This window comes from Acinonyx jubatus, chromosome C1, assembly GCF_027475565.1.
Source record: "Acinonyx jubatus isolate Ajub_Pintada_27869175 chromosome C1, VMU_Ajub_asm_v1.0, whole genome shotgun sequence".
NCBI classification, from domain to species: Eukaryota; Metazoa; Chordata; class Mammalia; order Carnivora; family Felidae; genus Acinonyx; species Acinonyx jubatus.
The window spans coordinates 191,715,298-191,731,946 of record NC_069381.1 but is presented as its reverse complement, the minus strand read 5'-3'; the positions used below and the strand labels follow the sequence as shown (position 1 = coordinate 191,731,946).

General features: G+C 37.7%; 1 protein-coding gene across 12 annotated transcripts in view; it reads right to left on the bottom strand.

Annotated features, from left to right (window-relative positions):
- UNC80 (unc-80 homolog, NALCN channel complex subunit) overlaps nucleotides 1-16,649 on the bottom strand; it is a 225,277-nt gene that overhangs the window by 105,914 nt on the left and 102,714 nt on the right. For 9 of the 12 annotated variants that reach the window (XM_053215737.1, XM_053215744.1, XM_053215738.1 and 6 more), the window contains exons 26-28: nucleotides 10,626-10,791; nucleotides 5,335-5,538; nucleotides 3,276-3,376 (exon numbers count right to left, since the gene is read on the bottom strand). In XM_053215737.1, coding sequence (XP_053071712.1) covers nucleotides 3,276-3,376; nucleotides 5,335-5,538; nucleotides 10,626-10,791 — 471 coding nt within the window. The remainder of the gene's footprint in view (nucleotides 1-3,275; nucleotides 3,377-5,334; nucleotides 5,539-10,625; nucleotides 10,792-16,649) is intronic. The other 3 variants (XM_053215746.1, XM_027051818.2, XM_027051827.2) reach the window with 1 other exon arrangement.

Sequence of the window (16,649 nt, the reverse complement as noted above, 5' to 3'; positions counted from 1 at the left end):
TTTAGTAACTGAAATTCTACCAACAATCGTGTGGGCTTGGAAACAAACTCTTTCCCAGTGAAGCCTTCAGATAAGACCCCACTCCTGGCCAATACTTTGATTGCAATCTTGTGAGAGAGCATGAAGCAGAGGACCCAGCTAAACTGTGCCAGGATTCCTGGCCCATAGAAACTATAAGCTAATAACTGTGTGTTATTTAACACACACACACACACACACACACACACACACACACACACACACATACACACACACACATATTAATACATATATTTGAATATATATATTTGAATGCCTGAGATTGCATTTAATACAGTGAGGCAGTCAGGACCTGAAAGGCAAGATGTGGAAAGGGCATTTACTGAGGTGAGCACAATATGGGCACATGCCACATTTTCCTTCAGGCATAAGTGGCCAAGAAGCCAGGCAAAGCTTTAGGCAATTTCACAAGAGCTGGGAGATAAAAACTGGAGTTCAGAATTGCCAAAAGGAAGAAGAATTGAGTGGACAAGATCCGTACAGAAGGTAGTCTTGGTGCTGGGTGACTATTTTCCTTCTAGGCATTTGTTGATTGAATAGCTAAGAAGCCAAGCAGGAACCAGCTGACAAGCAGTATGGAGATTTTAGCAGTGTCACTATAATAGGGAAGCAAAGTTGGAATTTCTGACCCGTCAAGACTGGAGTTAGTTATAGGACACACACCAGACTCACATTGGAATACTTGATACTAGGAGGTATGTGTTGGAGAGTGGGGCAAGGGGGAGAGCACCACTACAAGTCAAGTCCACTTAGTCCTTGATTGCACTCAGGTGATCTTTGCTGTCTGTCAAAGTATAGGGTGAATCCTCTCTGGAGGGAGACAGCATCATCTGGAACCTCTATAATTCTATAGCTTTTTAAAATTAATAAACTTTATTTTAAAGCAGTTTTAGGTTCACAGCAATAAATTTAGCAGAATGTACAGAGAGTTCCCAAACACCTGCTGCCTCGACACATGCAGAGTGGACTTCATGATCATCATCTCCCACCAGGCTGAATGTTTATTATAATCAATGAATCTACACTGACACATCACTATCATCCAAAGTGCCTAGTTTACATTAAGATTCACTCTTGGTGTTGTACATTCTGTGGGTTTTGACAGATCTATAATGGCATGTGTCTATCACTGTGCTTCTATAATTTTTCACCCACCATAACTGGCAAACTGGCAGTCAATGAAATCACTAGGCATATTAAGGAACAGACCAAGAGAAGACAGTAGATTCACATATTGGAGTTATCAGTCATGGACTTCAAGTGTGCATGATTCAAATAAAAATTAAAAATATTTTAACTGAATGATAATGAACATATGATATATTGAATCTTGCATGATAGAGCTAAAGCTGTTCCTAAGGAACATTTATTGTTTTAAATGACTATTTAGTGAAGTGGTTGGAGATCAATTATCTAAGTATCTATATCAAGAAGCTAAGGAATCAAAACACGTTAACCTGAAAGAAAGTAGAAGGAAATAGTAAATAGGAGGAATTAGTGAAACACAACTCAGACATTCCCCAAATGACAAAACTAAAAGCTGATTTTCTGGTTAATAAAACTGACATACTTCTGGCAAGACTGAAGAGAGAGAGAGAGAGAGAGAGAAAGAAAGAAAGAAAAGGTATAACCCACCAACATTAGAAACAATAAAGTTACATCATTGTAGATCCTATAGAATTTAAAAGGACTTTAAGAAAATATTATAAAAACCTTGCTAATAAATGTAAATATTTGGATTAAATTAACAAATTCCTAGGGGAAAAAAGTGCCCAAACTGCTCCCAGAAGAAATAAAAAATCATATTATATAAGTTGAATTTGTAATTAAAAACCTTCCCACAAAAAAAATGTTTAGATCTAAGTTTCTACTTAAAGAAGAAATAACACTGGTCTAACACAAATACTTCACAGAAAACTAAAAGCATTACTGAAGGAAATTTAAGAGGTAGGACATAAATTGAGAGATAGACCACTTTATATAGAAGATTCACTGAGTAAATATTTCAATTCCTCAATTTTAAATGATTTTTATACTCAATATAAGGCTGTTTTGAAAGCTTTTTAATAGAAATTAATAGGTGATTTTAACTGGAAATGACTATAGCCAAGAATAGAACAAGCCATCTTGAGGAAGAACAAAGGTGCAAGATTTACCCTTATATGAACCAACCAAACCATAAAATGACAGGGTACGTGACATATAAAGCCAATTACGTGCATTTCAAAAACAGACAGAACTAATCTATGGTGACAGAAATTAGGCTGGTGGTTACTATTAGGGGAGGGGGGGTGACTGGTAGAGGGCATGTTTAGAGCTTCTAGAGTGGGACCATGTTCTTGACCTGCAGGTGGTTACACAGATAGTCACTTTGTGAAAATTTATTGAGCTGCACACATAGGTTTTCTATGCTTTTCAACATGTACATTGGACTTCACTAAAGAGTTTACTTTAAAAACAGCTGCCTCAGAGAGTCTTGAAAATTAGGTTCTGGGGATCACTTGCAAACATTTCTGGGGCTCAGCCAGTTGTGATGGCACAGCACTGTAAACTGAGGAGCGTCCTGTACCGGCCAGCCCTTATCTGACTCTACCAGGAAGTCAGATTAAAATCACAGAAGGTACAGCCCATATAAGATCACTGACAGTGCAGGAAGTATCCCACCAGGTATGGATCTGATGTTATGCTTCCTTACCTTTCTCATTCTTTCTCATGGCCAGCTCAAACCTTGAACTCTCTAATCCATGCCCAAAGCTTTCTTGAAATCCACCCCCCCCCCCCCGCTTATGACCTCTGAAGAAACCTTTGAGGTGTGACCTTTATCATCTTAGATTCTCCACGTCCTGGTTTACAGTTAGATCTATACAGACACAAGACTGACACCATAACCTTGCTCGCAGCATTTGTGGTAACCTGTATCAAACTGATGGTGATGCCTTGTCTGTGGTACCCAGGCTGTCTTGGTCACCAGCCTGGTCTGGTCCCTCAGGATTTTCCCTGACTTACGTTGACCTACAAGCCAGCCATAACAAAGAACCTTTGGTTTTTGTTAAACTTAAAATGGAACACAGTCCAATAGAATACCAACCCTAGTGAGAATTCAGAGGTTCCTATGGTTTTTCTTGGAAGTTAAATTAGATTGATAGTTTTAGTGTAATCTTTTGTCCTCACTCCATAGATCTTTCTCAATACCAAAGGAAATTGATCTCAGGTCTGTCTCTGAGATTCCTACTTACGTGAAGCCATGACATGCTCCTGTGGTAATTTTCCTCTGTGCCAGCAGTACTCATTCCCTCTGGCTCGATGCTGGGCTCACTTGCACTCCAAGGACTCCCTTCTTCAAAAGAAAAATGCCAAGAAAGGTTATATTATTCAGTCTCTATGGAGAGCATATTGGTATGGTAGAGTTGTCCATGCTTTTGAATCCTAGGGCAGACTACTGTGGCCCAGTGGGTTAACAGGGCATAGCCTTGACTTTAGTGGAGGAATGTTAATAGGAGCTGTTCCCTTCACCACCAGCTGAACAGGCAATTGCAAAGACATTTATGATCTCTGTTGTGATGGCTTCCATTTTGAGACATGGGAGCAGGGAAGAAACAGAGTCAAGTCCTTGAATTGCTGAGATGAGCAAGCTATTGGTTGAGTGTGCCCAAATCCATTCCAGACTGCCCAGACCTTGCAGGTGTAGTTACAGAGGGACACCAAGCAACCTGCAGTGGCCATATAGTGTGCTGCTGTCTCCTCTGCTGCTGTGACTACGTCTAGTGCCACTGCTCTTGGTACCACCTGGCTTTGCTGTTACAGCTACTTCAAAAATGGACGGTGCCTCAAAAAAACTAAGGGAATTTGTAAGCCATTGTGGCCAATCATGGGTAATCCTTTTGTCCAAACTCTTCTCTGTGGAAAAATGTGGAGACATTTCTCAGGAATTCACTACATAGTAGACCACACAAGAAAGCTTCGCTCTCAAATCTAAAAGCTTTTCTGGGTCATTTCTATGATGAAACCATGCCTCTAGCCTGCCTATTTTGATCCAGCTGGTCAGGCTAAGTCAATGAATTCAAGTAATTAATTGAAATATTTTTCCCCCAAAACTAATTGGTGACATTCTTACAACCTCAGACCCGTAACAAAAGAAGTCACAGGTTTGTTTTTTTTTCTATTGTCTCCTTAAAAAAATAAGCCAAATCTTAACTAATGCATAAATTAGCTATCTTCAAAGGTGAGGGTGGATAGGTATAGAAACAATTCCTATTTAGACTCTCTTTAATTAGATACACTCAGCTTCTATTTCAGTAGACTTGATCGACAATTCATCCACATATCCTGACTGACTTCTGAAACAACTTGCCTAGAAAGGGGAACTTTCTGTTTTGCTTCTCACAGGACTGAATGGCAAAGAAAATGTGCTTTAACTTTTACCTGATAGCTAAATTCCAGGCAGCTGGTGACTCTTATCTGCATACTTGCTCACTCTTTTCTTGTTAGTAAGATGATCATCAGGTTCATTGGACTCGCACATTTTGGAGTTCAAAAGTCTCTTTGGATCCTACAGTGACAAACTTCATCTCTAGTCCTTTGATTGTATTCAGAGCTCATGCTCATACTTTACAATCATCCCTTAGTTTATCTTTAAAATGTCCCCTCAGAGTAGGCGAGGGGGGCATAGAATTATTCCCACTGCACAGTTGGAGAAAACAAATCCCTGAGATGCTAACTGACTTGCTGACTTGCTGAAGGTCACTCACTGTCAGGTCTAGACAGTCTTTCCCCTCTGATATATAATCTGAGATATATATATATATTTTTTTTTTCTGTGAAATAGACGCTTTAACATACAGAAGAACTTTAGCTAGCTGCCCCCAAAGGATTTTCTACATTTTGCTTTCAAGGTCCTGATCAGAACGGAAGTGCAAACATCTGGATTTCAAAAATCTGTCCTGTCATTAAAGTGTTTTCTTCCCCTAACATATACTGTATATCCTCACTGCTCAAACTGTGGTTCTTGAACCAGCAGCATTAGCTTCACCAGAAAACTTGTCAACGGTTCCTACCCGAGACCTGCTGAATTAGAATCTGCATTTTAACAAGCCTTGCAGGTGACCCGTGTGCACGTTAAGGTTCGAGCAGCCCTGCTCTAAAGGGTGGCATGGTTTTCAGACTGAATGAGTGGTCTAGCCTGTGGCTCTGCTCTTCAGCTCCTGATGTGTAAGAAAACGGGCTACAACTATTTCAGGATTTGGGCCCTGTCTTCCTACCCCCCACGTCCCTGTGCACCCCACTCCTCTATGTTACCTAGGTCAGTGACAGTGTCCCTGCTCTGGGACAGCTGCAGCTCCTGAGCCTCGGACTCTGAGTCCTGCCGTGATAACTTGCTGCTCTTTAAGCTGCCGACTCGGCGAATGCTGGACAAGGAACCCCCCTTCTTCACCTGGAAACTGCGGGTTCCTTTAATCTGGAGCAGGCGGGAACCTCCTATCCTGATCTTCCTGCTGGGAACTGTATTAAAAGAATAAAATAGGGCTTTTTCCCCCTTAGTTTTCCCCAGCCAGTGTTAGATCCAAGCTCTCCCCAACTTGTCCCTGAACAGCGTCCTCTCTTTCGGCCGGGATGAGCAGCATGTCTGCACTGGGAGCTCCTCCCAAGCCCCAGCCGGGTCAGGCAGCTTTGTCAGGCAGCCAGGAGGCTGGGTCCACCAGGAAGGGCTGGTGCAGCTTCTTTCTTAGGCACATAGCTCATCAGTGCTGGGAACAACCTGCTGTCTTTCTGGCCCAGGGTTCACAAGCATGAGTGCGCCCTTGTAGCAGCATTATCTAGGACTGTTAGCACATTTACAGAACATCATTCCTTGATTCGATAGAACCGCAAACCATTGGTTTTTGTTTTTCTTTTGAAATGGGACTTGCCGACTTATGTGAGTTATGCAAACCCCTTCATGTAAACCCCTTCATTTTGGAATACCTCATTAAGAAATAAAAACAAGAGGCGCTTCTCTCTCCAACAGTCAGCAGCGGGTTCCGCTCAGCTCCTCAGCAAAGGCACTAAAGGATCTGTTTTCACTGGTGTGCTTTGGGTGAACATGAGTGTGAAATAGTTCCATTTTCAATGCACCTAGTGATGTCATAGCATCCTTCCTTCAGTCAAAAGGCTGGGTGGGATGTGAGTCCAAATGATGCAACACCCTGAGCCAACCTTACAGTCTACATGTACCAAGAAGAACATGCATTATTCATCTTTAGTGTTCTGGAAAAAACAGTCATCGGTGAGGAAAATAAAAGGGTAAAAGAAACACGTTTAAACTTGAAACCTACTTTTTTTCTTTCTTTTTTTTTTTTTTTAACAAAAGCATCCTTATTTCCCATACTCATATACAGTCCTACTTCCTTTCCTTTTGGAGTTCTGGTGTTGTCACACATTGATTTTAAAAGGGCAGGATAAAAAAAGTTTTCAAAGCTTAGTCATTATCAGGAAGGGGCCGTTATTTTTGTAAGATTTCCTATGAATTATTTAAGGCATAGGTATTATTTCTTAAAAGTTCCAATCAGGAAGGTTGCATTTTAGTCTTGGGTTCTAACTCGCAGGAGAGTATGTGACCATGATCGAGCTTGTACAGCTCTACAAAATGGTAATTAAATGTATACTTTCAGTGCCAAAAAAGGAGCCTATAAGAATTTCTGTTGAATAATGTGCAGTGTTTAATCTCTGACTTAATCTTGCGATTGAGAAAGACTAAAACCATCACCACTGAGCTGGCAAAGGCCTCGTGGAGTGCCCTGAACACATCTGGATAGAATCTTACAACTGGATAGAAACTCTTGCTGTGCAGTTGATTAAATTCCACAAAGACTATGGACTATAAGGCTCCTTTTTAATTATAGCACAAAATTCATCCACTGCATTTTTTAATACTATTTTTAGGCTTAATTGAGGCTTTAATGACCTACCTGAAATACATCTGAAATAGAATATTATTATCACTTTTAATGACTACTAATACAATTTCATACCAAGGTAGATTAGGAAGGAGAAAACAGACTTAGAGAGATTTTTCTTTCTTCTTTTTTTTTTTTTTTTTTTTATAGAGACACTGTCTTGCGTTCTATGATTTCATGATACCTTTAACTGTACAAATTTGGGAAAGTAACCCCAAATTAATGTGACCTGAACAAAATTCAATTTTGAGAACCCATTCTATACTACCAAAGATAACTGGATATATCCTGTAGCAGAAAAAAATTAGCACTCAGAATTATGGCATGGATTATTTACAAAGGACACAGTAGTTAGAATTCAGATTTGATTTTGGTACCTGAAAACCTTTAGTAGAGCTTGTACAGCATTGAGTCTTAGCCTTTACTTCCATGAGAACATGAACTAGTGGGAAAGTGAAACAAATACATCTAAATTGGATAAAACATCTTTTCCCCTTGTCTCTCATCTCACATTAAATCCACGAGGAAGTCCTGCTAGCTTCACACTTAAAATTTCCTAGGATTTTGAAAGCCCCATTATCTATTCCCTGGACTATTGTAACTGCCTCACTGTTCTGGCTTACATCCCCTCCCACAGCTTGACTCATCTTTTAAATACATAAATCGTAAATACACATATTATATCACTTTCCTAGTCCAAACCTGCTGACAACACTCAGACACACTTATACAAAATTAAATTTCTAACCATATCTACATATCCAATTTATATGCCCTTTGCCTAACCCCATTTCCTGCCACTCTTCTACTCTTTCTATACTCTTCTACTTCAACTCTTTCTGTTGCAACCATGTTGGTCTTTTTGTCCTTCTTCAAATGTTCCACGTTCATTCCTGCATCAGAGCCTGGCTCTCACTGTTTTGTCTGCTCAGAAGACTCCTGCCTCAGCGCTTTGCATGACTGGCTCCTTCACATCATACAGGTCTCTGCTCAATGCCACTTTCGGGGTCCTTCTCTGACTACACTCCTTCCCACTCCAGGTCACTACCAATTCTCTGACCTTCATCTGTTTTCCTTGATACCATTTATCATTACTTGAAAGTCTAGTATCTTATGTTATTCCCTGTTATTTAGCTGTTTGCTAATATAAACTGAAATACATGTGGGACATTTTTCCTGTTGGATGCCGTATTCTGGGACCCTGGAATAGTGCCTGGCATATACCAGGTGTTCAGTAGATGATTGTTGAGTAATTAGACACATCGTGGTGTCTGTATTTTGGAATACCAGTCTTCATTTGTATTTGGAATGTGGGTAAAATGATGGGACAGACCTTGCTTGGGGATTTTAGGCAGACATTTTAGTTTGAGGATTGTTTCACATTTGTTTTCCCCGGTAGAATCTGAATTGTCCTCAAGTTGTTTACTTCAAGAACAACATTTTTAGCTTTTATAAAAACAGATGGCATAAAATTTTAAATAAACTTTTAATAATATCATTTAGCAGAGTACTTATGACTTTAGCATCTGCTATCAACTTGTCAAAGGATTAAGGAATACTTAGGAATCTTCAAGATTTTGCCAACCAGTAAAGGACGTTTTATGAATATGTTCTCATTTTATTTATAGTTTCAGTTTTCTGCTCACTTCTTAAACAACATTCATATATTAACGTAGTCATTCCATGAGGAGAAAAAACACGAAGCATTTGCGGTTTTGAACATCAAAGGAAATTTACATAAATGATAAACACGAAATTAAAGTGTTCTTAAAAATTAATCTGATATTTTATTTTTTAAAATGGCGTAGAATTTACTCTGTTCAAGTTTAACCATGTCCATATTAGGAATATTTATTTCAGCTACTTTAAGTAATAATTAGCATAATAACTTTGAATAGGCAAAATAAAATCCCCTTGGGATATCTTTAAAAATGTAAGTTTTTCATCATATGCAGTTAACATTATCTGAAAAAGTAACAGTAGAAAAATATATTGAGTTGATACTCCTTCATGCTCAAAAATTGCTAAGGCTTGGCTAGTAAATTCTTGGTTGACCATAAATTCAATACAATATAGTTATTATTTGCATTTGAAAAGTGTCATGACAACAATCTGATCTTAAAATATTAAAATTTTTTTCCAGTGTATAGCCATTTCTTAGAAAATTTTAAAGATTTTCTGTTTTCTCTATCCAGGGCTATTCCTTCCTAGATTCCTTCATTCCTTCAGTTATCCAACATTTATGGAGTCATTGTCTTTAGGATACCAGAAAATACATAAATGCATAAAATCGTGTTCGACTCTTAACAAATGTACTGATATTCTTTTAATTCAAATTCATTAGAAAAACACAACGAAGGGTGGTAGAGTTTAAGAAATAGCCAAAAAAAAAAAAGAAGTAGCAAAATCAGAAAAGTTAACAGTTTAAGGATCCCTTGAAAGCAACTTAAAACTTGGTAATCTTTAGCTTATATTTAGAATTTTCTGCGGTTCTAGTCTGTACACTCATCATATTAATAAAACCTACCACAGTGACAACAATTATTTATCCTATACCAAATCTAGGTACCAGGTACTACGTTTATGCTTTGCTCGTATTGTCTCATTTAAAGCTTTCAATATCACAATGTGGTAGGTGTTAATAACCTAATTTTACAGAGCAGAAAACTGTGGCTTAGAGGGTCAGTAACTTGGACAACGTCATACAGCTGGTTGTTATATTTTACCATTTGAAGTGCATATTTTCATATTTTCATATATCTGAAATTGATATTAGTGTTACAGTTGAGGCCATCTTAAGATCACTAGTGCCAGGTAGCTGTCGTGACACGTTTGCTATTCCTTATGTCCATGTGAGCATCTAAAGCACCAGCAACAAGATGTACAGAATGGGTGCCAGAGTGTCTTTTAACACCAGGGAGTCAAATGGTAGTTGGGTGACGGAGTGCATGTGGTGGTAAGTCAGATGTGCTTGGCAACATTCTCGAAGGAGGTATTGAGTATGAGGGTAGGCTAGTTTCGTACAAACGCATGTTGGCTCAAGTACCTAGCACCAACAGCTTTACTTCCTTTACAGATCCATTTAATGGTGTATTATTAATATTCTAATGACACAGAGGACATTATCATATAGAGAAAACATGGACACTGACAATTCTGAGTTGCAAAGTGATTAAGAAATTTGAACCTGGAATTGAAGATTGTTTAGAAAGACTTTAAACCATTTATTCTATTTATACTTTCCGTTTTCTTTGGCTGCATATGAATGATATATATTAATAATAAAATTTGACATCTAATTAAGTCTGAAAGTCCTCTTTCTTCAAGAATTAAATGGTAAGAAAGTATTGCATAAGGGCTGAATTGGAAGTATTGTTTCTTCCTTATTGGTACATGAAATAATGGTTCATCTGATGACTACCTGGTGGCATCGGTAGGGATATGGAGAGTTGCTGAGCTGGAATTACAATCTGAACTTCTCCGACTGTCGAGTCCAGCTGCTAACTAGCGTGGTTTCCTACCTCATTAAGTGGACACAGTACTGTATGAAGCCAACAGTTTTGGACTTTGGGTGCACAATTCTGTGGTTTAGACCCCAGGCCAAATATCCTATGAGAAACACTGAAACAGGAAAAAAATTCTTGCTTTCCATACCTTTCTTCTCCTCGGCACCTGCGTCTGATTTGAGGGTGTGGCTACTACTGTGGAGGGAATCTTTTGAGTCTTCATTTTCATCCAGGACCCCAGCAAAGCTGATCTTCCTCTCATATCTGTGCCGGTCCAACTCAGGATCCAAACGAAGTCTGCAGCTCTCTAAGTCCTGCAATGTTAGTGAGGAGTACATGAATGCTGGCATCTCCTCAGCACTGCATTGGTCTTGTGGTAAACCTCCCTCCATTTTGAATTGCACACAGCTGAATTTGCACAGAGCCAAATTCTTCTTTATCTAATGCCAATTTCAGGTTGTGGCCAATAAACATATTTCTTGAATTAAAAAAAAAACTTCTCTAACTCATAGTTTTTCCCTTTTCTTCATACTTTATCTTCAAAAAGCACAGACCTTGTTCCAAATCTAGAATTAGCTTGCTCCCCTTCTAACACTTTGTCCACAGTTTAGCCTACATCTTTGGCATTCATGTGTTTATTAAATGATTATACACTGAGTGTACTGAATATGAATGTATTATGTACTGGGGGATAAATAAGAAATGGTTCTTGCCCTAAACGAACTCAAAATCCTGAGACAGAGACTCAGAAGGGAAACAAAAGATAAATTCCTAGACTGAGAGAGTGAGTAGGAACTTAGAAATCAGATTTGGAGGAGAATAATGGACCCCCACATATGTCTATGCCTTAATCCTTGGAAGAGGTAAATATGTTACCTTACATTGCAATAGGAACTTTGTGCATGCTGATTTAGGTTAGAGATCTTGAGATGGGAAATTATCCTGAATTAGCTAAGCGGGCTTGGCCTAATCACACAAATCCTTAAAAGCAGAAAGTTTTTCCAGACTGTGGTCAAAGGAGAATATAACTACGGAAGAAGAGTGAGAGAGATGCCAAATTACTGGCTTTGAAGATGGAAAAAAGGACCATGAGCCAAGCAATGTGAGTTGCCCAAGAAGATGGAAAAAAGGCAAGGAAAGAGTCTTCTCTAGAGTCCCAGAAAAGAGTGCACCTTTTTTAACACCTTGACTCTAGCCCAGTAAGACCTGTGTGAGTCTTCTGATTTCTAGAAATGTAAGATACAATGTTTACACTTTTTTAAGTAGCTAAATTTCTACAGAAATAGAAAATGAATAAAGAGGTGATGTTGGAGTTTTGTCCTGAGGACTTAAAGTTGGCTCAGCAAACAAATGGAAAAAGGCATTTCAGGCTTAAGAAATCTCATATGTGAGGGCCAGAGTCTCAAAATACTATCAGGCATTAGAGATATTTCTCACTCTCTTCTAGAAGGACCTCAGGATTAGAGGGGTTCCATGACTACCTGCTTGTGAACAGAGTGAGCCGGTAACCTAAAGTAAGCCTTGGGGAGGGAAAATATTTTGTAGGAGCTTGGTCAATGAGGCCCCCAATTGAAAATTTGACCTGTTCTGTGAATGGAGGCTTATTCAACCAGAAGATCATATTTAATTGTTAGCTGTAAAACACTCTCAGAGGAGTTAATAAAGGAAAACTATATAAAATGCTAATTTTATTTCTATAGAGCATTTTCCCCCCAAATACGATGTAAGTTCTCAGATTCAACTAGATATGGAAAACAAAAAAATTAAAAAAAAAAAACTAGTTTGCACCAAAATTAAAATCTAATGATTTTAATTGTTATTAATAAATGAAACTTTAGACTCTACATGTTGTTTCTTCTTTTCCTTTTGATTAAGAACAGAAGTTACATTTCGGTACCTAGAAAATTACATCACATCTAGAAAAATAAAGGAACTACATAGAATCTATTTAGCATTGTCAAAAATATTCTAGGGATACAATTGCTTCCCTGAAATTAATCCCTTTTAGAAAACAAGTAGAAAACCTAATATATTTTCAATTTTGTTAGCCAAACTTAATTAGATAAATTTCTTACTTGGGACAAAAAGTAATGTAAAAACTCTGATTCTCAAAAGCAGTTCCAATTTCTTCTTTTATCCATTTGTCAAAATCCCATCTATCTTTCAAAGCTACATTCAAATGTGACCTCTTATAGAGATGTTCTTCAGGTCTTTCCAGCCCCTTCTATGGCCAACCATGGCCCTTCTGCCCCCTTTTCATGGCCACTCTTTGTAGCCGGGAAATAATTTTTTATATGTTGGTTCTTCTGTTTCAATATAATTACCTCTGTAACCTCCCTATTCCCTTTCCTGTAACTATCACACCACCTTGTTCATAGTCTTATTCTCAATAAACATCCATCAGTTAGCCTTGGTATATGTGAATTGTGTTTTGCTTCTGATTTTTTAACTTTAGGAACATTTGGAATCCAGCAGTATTATTTTTCATAACCCAATTTGTTAAATTCCATCAGCACATTTGGCATAGCCTCTAGCAAAATCTTGCATAAAAGCATCCAATATGTTGCTTTCTCTAATGAATGAGTGTAGACAAGAGACTTCCTTACTGCTTTTTACTTTATTATGGTGGACTCATCTATCCGTTGGAGGAGAATTACTTGTTTTAATTCATGTTGCTTGGCCAGTGGTTATTGGTTTCACTAATTCAGTTGGTAAACATTTGAATAGACCAGCAGTTTTACAAACAAAATTCTCCATTCAAAAATGATTTCTTTATTGTTCTCAATATTGTTTGAAAATTAATATTTAGAAAAAATTTGATTATTATTCTATTTTGATTATAAATCTTGTAACAAAGCTATTTTTTCTTTTTCTTTTTTAAAAACATTATTTGTTAGTATGGCTTATGAAACAATGAATAAAAATGCTACCAGAAGCTCTTAAAAAAAACAAAAAAACCCATTATTTAAGTTGTATCTAGGGATCTGAGAAAAAATTAAGTTGGTAAAAACGTATTTTAATAATTTTTAAAAACTTTTGATGTCATTTTGCCTTTTCTTTCACCTCTATGCCCCCACCAATCCAGTGAGTGGCCTCCTGGGATTTCCTGACCCTCTCCAAGAAACAACTGTGGATAAACTAATTAACTTTTATTTTAATTATTTATACTTCAGATTCTTTTGATTACTCTCCCAACAATTTGGGTATAACTAGGACTTCTTCAAACAGATATTTTGCACTAAAATCCCATCCATCTTAGAAAGGGTCTTACAGGGCGCCTGGGTGGCTTAGTCGGTTAAGCGTCCAACTTCGGCTTAGGTCATGATCTCGCGGTTCATGAGTTCAAGCCCCGCGTGGGGCTCTGTGCTGACAGCTCAGAGCCTGGAGGCTGTTTCTGATTCTGTGTCTCCCTCTCTCTCTCTGACCCTCCCCCGTTCATGCTCTGTCTCTCTCTGTCTCAAAAATAAATAAACGTTTAAAAAAAATTAAAAAAAAAAAAGAAAGGGTCTTATGGAAATTTCTGACAAAAAGACTTTTTTTCTTTTTTCTTTATTTCTTTTTCTTTTTTTTTCTTTTAACTTGCTTTATTTTTAATGTTTTTAAATTTTACATCCAAATTAGTTAGCAGATAATGCAACAATGATTTCAGGAGTAGATTCCTTAGTGTCCCTTACCCATTTAGCCCATCCCCCCTCCCACAACCCCTCAGTTTGTTCTCCATATTTATGAGTCTCTTCTGTTTTGTCCCCCTCCCTGTTTTGATATTATTTTTGTTTCCCCTCCCTTATGTTCATCTGTTTTGTCTCTTAAAGTTTTCATATGAGTGAAGTCATATGATTTTTGTCTTTCTCTGACTGACTAATTTCACTTAGCATAATACCCTTCAGTCCCATCCACATAGTTGCAAATGGCAAGATTTCATTCTTTTTGATTGCCGGGTAATATTCCATTGTATATATATACCACATCTTCTTTATCCATTCATCCATTGATGGACATTTGGGCTCTTTCCATACTTTGGCTATTGTTGATAGTGCTGCTATAAACATGGGGGTGCATGTGTCCCTTTGAAACAACACACCTGTATCCCATGGATAAATGCCTAGTAGTGCAATTGCTGGGTTGTAGGGTAGTTCTATTTTTAGTTTTTTGAGGAACCTCCATACTGTTTTCCAGAGTGGCTGCACCAGCTTGCGTTCCCAGAAAAAACTTTTTTTCTTGATAGAAAGTTTATGTCCCTGATTTTCTTCCATTCTCAAGCCTCAGATTCTAGAATATCCATAGCATCTCATGTGATTATTTTACTACCTTATACTTTTATTATTTCATATATTAGGGTGGTTTTTTTTTTTAGTATTATTAAAAACGTTACTGAATTAAAAAAAATTCTGAAGATCCATAAATACTCTTGCCAGAGGCATTTTGCTAAAATAATATTTTAATTTTATTTAATAATTTAATTTTAATTAATAATTTAATTTTTAACAGCTTCTGTATTGGTAAAACAGTTTTATCATACTGGTTTCCTTATAGTAGGTTGGAAGGTAACTTGAAGGGTGATTTTCTTTTTGTTTACCATCAACTATTGTTAGATTAAACAGGAGAAAAATCTTCTTCCCATTTATTTTATAAAGGTCACATCTCAACATAATACATAAATCTACATTTGACAATGAAAGTCCTAGTGTATTGAATAAAAGATCCCTGAGACCTTGTTCAGGGTGATATAGCAGTGAAAACCTTCCTCTCATTGACTGAATGACCAAAGGATCATTTAGCTTAATTCCTTGCCATTTTCTACTAGCCTGCCAGTTGGTTATACAGTAATTTTTAACAGATCTGGTTGACTTTTTAAAAATGAAACTTGTTATAATGACAAGGGACATTAAACTATAGCTTTGTGGAGTTGAAAGGGAGAACAAAAATAACTGAGTCCGACTTTAAGATTCTTATTTTCAAAAATCACAATGGATCTAAATGGGACCAATAAAAATTTGAAAAATGAAAAGTAGATGTACCACCATGCTTTTATGAAGGCTTCAGTATAATTAGAATGTTGAAAAAATAACACTAGTAGAGGCCTTACAGATCACATATTTCATCCCACTTGGCTTCAAACACATGTGCTGGCCTTGATTTGATTTTATAGAGTAGTCTCAATATAATAGTCGAGGTGACATGCAGAAAATTAAAGGCCCAGGTTAATAGGAAATGAAATCAGGTCAGTAAACGTCCCTTTCTGACATTCAGATAATGTAGTTTTGCAGTCCAATACTGGTATGTTTCTGTTGAAAACATACCTTTTACCCATAAATGTTTCCAATGTAAAAATATCCATTTTATGTTTCCGAGTGTGAGGAAACAGGTCTTCCAGACATTGGAGAACCAGAGGTAGAGGCAGTGCTCAGGGATAATAGCATGGATTCTTTTGTTTTCTCCCAGGGATTGGGGTATGGCCTTGTTCATGCCGAGTCTGGTCAAAAAAGCAGGATTGCTGGTGGAGTGTAAAATTGGCTAATGTAGAAGCACATGGATCGTGTAACAATTTTTCTGGTAGAGTAGTCTAAGTCTTGTGTAAAAAAAAATAAATAAATAAGAGAATTTGTCTGGTTTCTCAGCTCTGGCTGGGCGGTGCCTGTAATAAAAGAACCACTGGAAACTTGGTGCCTATTAGAGGATTAAGAGCCAAGGAAAATCGGCTCTGATGTGTGCCCATCTCACATACTCTGTGAAGACTCCTGGTCCTTGCAGAGTGTTGGTATACTCTGCTAAACAAATCAGGCCCCAGCGGTACAGGAGTATGATGTGTGTGCATGTGGGTATGCGTGTGCACATGTGCATGTGTGTGTGTGTGTGTGTGTGTGTGTGTGTGTACAGTCTTCTTCTGCCCATCCAGATCCATAAGAAGTACTGTAGTAATAAAAGTGTATGTTTAGCGATGTCTACGTGCTAAATACTTAAATAAAAATTTTTCCCCATAACTTAAATGAGAAAACTCATTGGAAGCACATTTCTACAAGGATTTATGAGCAGTTAGATTTTTATGACAGAAAGATTCTGCCAGTGATTTCTGGGGAATGCTGGTCATAAAACTCCTCATAGTTTGCAGAGTAAAGGAACTTAAAGGCTTGTGAAAGAAGATTCAAAATGAAGTCAGCATTGCTAAGACAGT